This window comes from Cryptomeria japonica, chromosome 10, assembly GCF_030272615.1.
Source record: "Cryptomeria japonica chromosome 10, Sugi_1.0, whole genome shotgun sequence".
Classification (NCBI taxonomy): Eukaryota; Viridiplantae; Streptophyta; class Pinopsida; order Cupressales; family Cupressaceae; genus Cryptomeria; species Cryptomeria japonica.
In genome coordinates this window covers 233,497,417-233,501,978 of record NC_081414.1, presented here as the reverse complement: position 1 = coordinate 233,501,978, position 4,562 = coordinate 233,497,417, and the positions used below count along the sequence as shown (strand labels likewise).

The 4,562-nt window shown below is 33.2% G+C and overlaps 1 protein-coding gene across 1 annotated transcript; it reads left to right on the top strand.

The window, feature by feature from the left end:
• Positions 1 to 783: 783 nt before the first annotated feature.
• Positions 784 to 4,241, top strand: LOC131077787 (protein neprosin). The gene is made up of 7 exons (XM_058015337.2): positions 784 to 945; positions 1,030 to 1,116; positions 1,514 to 1,714; positions 1,799 to 1,957; positions 2,056 to 2,109; positions 3,194 to 3,343; positions 3,432 to 4,241. The coding sequence occupies exons 1-7, from the start codon at positions 817 to 819 to the stop codon at positions 3,816 to 3,818; spliced, it is 1,167 nt and encodes a 388-aa protein (XP_057871320.1). The 5' UTR covers positions 784 to 816; the 3' UTR covers positions 3,819 to 4,241.
• The last annotated feature ends 321 nt before the right edge of the window (positions 4,242 to 4,562 follow it).

The following is a 4,562-nucleotide window of genomic DNA, read 5'->3' as shown; positions in this document are numbered from 1 at the left end:
AAATTTAAGAAATGAGAGGTTCAAGAAAACTATGGGTATTCAAGTAAAAGCATTAAAGTTTAATAATTGCATTGAAAAAATTGTTAAACTTGATTGTTGAATTTAATTGACAAATAAGATTTTAAAAAATCAAATAAAAATTAATATTTTTATAAAAATTGAATATAATATGTTTTTCACATAAACTCTATATATTATATTGATCTCTATATATTTAATCATTTAAGTCTACATATTTTATTTTTCATGTTTAATAATTAATTATCTAAAAATTTCAATATGTATTACAAATCTAGTTTGTATAAATAGGAAAAAGAATATACTACGTGAATTCACCCATAAGTTTTTTCAAAACGTTGATTGCATGGACAAGGAAAAGCACTTCAATATCGATGGAATCTAGAACAAGATAAGTGCCTCACCTGGTCAAGACAGTTCAAGAAAACCAGAGCTTCACTTACATATTCTCCAAAGAAATGTAGTAGAAGAACGTGATTAATTTGTTATTGTAAAATAAACCTGCTTATCTTATGATACAAAGGAAATGCCTACGGATAACAAAATTTAAATCAGAAATGGAAAAAAAATGTATTACATACTTAAAGCATTCCAAATAAATTACTACTACAGTAAACAAATCCCAACATTTCCTTTTCCGTTGAAGTATTGTTGTAGTTTTAGGAAATGATAATTATTGCATGGTTAACCTGCCTTAGTAGTTGAACTTACAAACCTCCTGTATCCAACATAAATAGGGACATTGCTTGCCAAGAAAATGAGGAAAAACTTCAGTTTGCTGCACTGCAATCACCCAAGATGCTTTACATTTGTGTTCTCAGGCTTTTCCTTGTAACTTTCTTGTCAATCTATGCATTCTCAGATGATAACATGAGTGTGGACGAGTTTCTCAATTATGTCAACCCTCCTGCAATTCATAGATATCAGGTTATACCTCCTCCTACATTTTCTTTTCAGATATATGTTTTGCATTTATGATTCTAATTGATTTTCTTCTCCTGTGTCGAGCAGAAGGAAGATGGAGGTATCATCTTGTGCGTGAGATTCCAGGATCAGCTAACATTAAGATCACAAACCTCCCAGAATGCCCATAAAGTAGTATGTTATTTGTCATTTGATCTTGTGCATTTGCTTTGTCTAGGTTATGCTTTCAACAGTACATTTTAAATGTTCATTTGTAAAGTAGTTTATGGTATAGTAGTTTATCTTAAATTATACTAATAGGTAGATTCTAGGAGAGAAAGTGTGATTTTAGATAAATCATTTAAGTTATTGTTTAGAATGTGTGGTGGTTCATCATAAATTATAAAATAGGTGGTTTCTGTTAGAGAAGTGTGTGAGATTTCAACTGAATCACCTAAACAAATTAATATTTAGAATGTGTTAAATTCGATCGAAAATGATGTATATAATTCACAATGGGTTTTAAAATTGTGAATCTAGCAAATGGTTTTCTTTTATTATGAAAAGTTACATAAATTTGCTTTTTGGTTAGGAAAGGAGAGGGTTCTTCAAACAGAATGGAGGTGGTGGTGCAGGGAATGTCAGCCACTCATGTCCTCCTGGAACGTTTTCACTCAGGGAAGTGAAGAAGGAAGACGTTCTCAGAGTTGGTGGTGTGGAGAAGTACATCAAGAAGCCTTCTCCTGAAACTATTGATATTCTTGCTGAGTATGAGAATACACGCTCTCACGAGGTATATATCATTGGTATTAATTGAATTATGTGATATTGTTATATATGTATGTCTAATTATGCTGTGATTCAATGAAATTATTAGTATGCGGTTGTGGAGTTTACTTTCGACACCCCAGTTATTGGTACGAGTGCTTACAATAGTGTATGGAAGCCTCATGTTGCAGAGGACGCACATTATAGTTTGAGTCAAGTTTGGGTCACTGAAGAGAATCGCCTAGAAACAATTGAAGCAGGGTGGCATGTGAGTCAATTCATGTTACATGCCATGATCAGAAATTTTATGTATCCTGTTATGAGCAATCGAGCTAATACGTTCATTCTTATTGAATCACATTGTAGGTGGATCCACAGAGATATGGTGATGATGATCCAAGGTTCTTTGTATATTGGACTGTAAGTTTGTTGGCTTGTGTGCGTTGATGAGCTTAGTTTCTATGTTTTTCATGAGGAAATCAAATTAATCAGTAATTTTTCTCTATGTTGTTTTTAATTGGGTATTTGTAGCTAATAATTATGACAGAGAAATTGAAAATGAATTCACTGTCAGTAATGAATTCGTCTAGGTTTATTAATCATTATTTTTGAAATGTTGGAACATGAATCTAATTTGAATCGTAGATGGATCAGTCACCAAGAGGGCCAGTAGTTCAATAGTAAAGCACCCAGCAACAATGGAAGGTTCTAGGTTTGACCCCTAGCTGGTACATGGTATCAAAGACTAGGTCAGCAGAGTCAGGCCAAACTAGGATCTTTGAGCATCTACAATGTGACTTAAGGTGGGTGTTGGAAAGTGAGCCACTTGAAATAAAGATGGACCAATCACTAAAAAGGTCAGTAAGTCCACTTTAGAACAGCCCAGTAGCAAAGAAAGATACTAGATTCAACTCTAACTAATCTATAAAATATAATTCCTAAAAGAAATTCACACCAATTTATTTTCTATTAATAAATTTGAAGATTCGTCGCCAATAAAATTGATCTTATTAACCATTTATTTATGCCATATATAAACTATTAAAACATTGCATATTTCTAAGGCACTATCATTTATCTTCAACCAAGTTCTTTAGTATCAATCAATCTTCATTGTGCAGGTTTAATGGCATAACAAGTTCACTAGACACAGCGAATATAGGAGATGGGATATATTATTGAATTTGCAGGCTTGCACCATGAGAATTGATCCTAAGAACAATTTGTAAATTATTAAAAAAAAATTAGATTTTTTATTAGAGTAAACCTCTTTAGTATTGAATCAATCTCCATTGCCCATGTTTCATGGTAGAGATTAAATAAAACAATAAGTTCATCTTGACGTGCATTGGACTTGACGTGCATTGGATATGAGAGATGAGAACTATTGAACCACTACTTATGTGTCATGGTAACCTTATATTGATTCCCAGCAAATTATATCACATAATGATACACTCAGGAAACATCAATACCAAATGCATTAAAATTTGTTATTTTTCAGGCTGACAGATATCTAAACACTGGCTGCTATAACACCTATTGCTCTGGATTTGTTGTTGCGAACAACTTTCTGATCAATTTCGGAGTTCCACTCAAGTCAACAAAATTATTTGACTCAAGCCAATATGAGCTGCCGATAACCATAAGACTAGTATGTAATATCTCTGCTATGTATCCCATTTCCTTATTTTATCATTTTTTAATACCCAAACCTAATTTCTTGCGAGATTCTATAACAGTCTGAGATAGATGGAGAACCAGCTTGGCTTTTGGAAGTGTATGGAACATTGGTGGGATATTGGCCTTCTAGTTTGTTTAGATTTATCAGCCAGTCTTCTTCCCTCATTATATATGGAGGGGAAGTATCATACTCAGCAAAGAAGAAAGGGGAGAGTTTAAGCAAGACAGAGATGGGGAGTGGGCGGTTTCCAGCAGAAGGATGGAGATCAAGTGCACATATAAGGCAAATACAATTCTTTGGAACGAACAGCATTAAGGTGGATAAATATATCATGGCTTCAAACACCAATTGCTATGATATAGTTGTTGCACAGGACTATGGTTTTGGAGGGCTTTACGCCTTCTATGGGGGACCTGGGGGTGGTTCACAGAATTGCCGAGCTTGATTAGCATTTGTTAAATCATTAATTTTCGTTGAAGGTTTCTTTTTCCTTCCAATTTCATGTAGAGGAAAGTTATTTCAATGTCATTTACACACAAGAATATGCTGCCACAAATGGAGTCGTATAAAGATGCAAGATATAGTCCTGAGAAAGACCTTTATCAGCATCCCTCTCAATGGGTTTGTTTCTCATGGGAAAAGGGTTTTTGCATAAATTTTATCTAACAATTACTATCAATTTCCTGTGGTAACCTGCCACTTATCATTACAGGGAAGCTCGATTGAAGTTAAGTGATTGGCTATGTGCCTGTAATAGTAGATGAGTTTTAAATTAACTTTGTGGTAAGTAGGAACAAATTGTTATAGTTGGTAATTTTGATTATTTTTATGTTGACATAATTCATATTGTTGTCATATTGTTTCAGGATTCGTTTGTGTAAGAGTTTTCGTATCAATGTTTTGGATCACATTCTATGATTTTGATTGCTTTTATGTTTTCACAAATAACCATACATAGCAATATGAAATCGTGCGCTTGAAAAATTACTTGAGATAATTAAAAAAAATCAATATTCTAACAAAGAGATAAATATTAAAGATCATAATATTATAAAGTTCTGTGATAGTTTATATTGGCTCAAATCTTATGGTTTCCCTTCTAGTGCACTCGTATTGAGCTCCTTTTAAAAGGCATTCTAAACTGCATGCACAATTAGTTCACTCTTACTTCCATCTTTTGTGTGGCGAC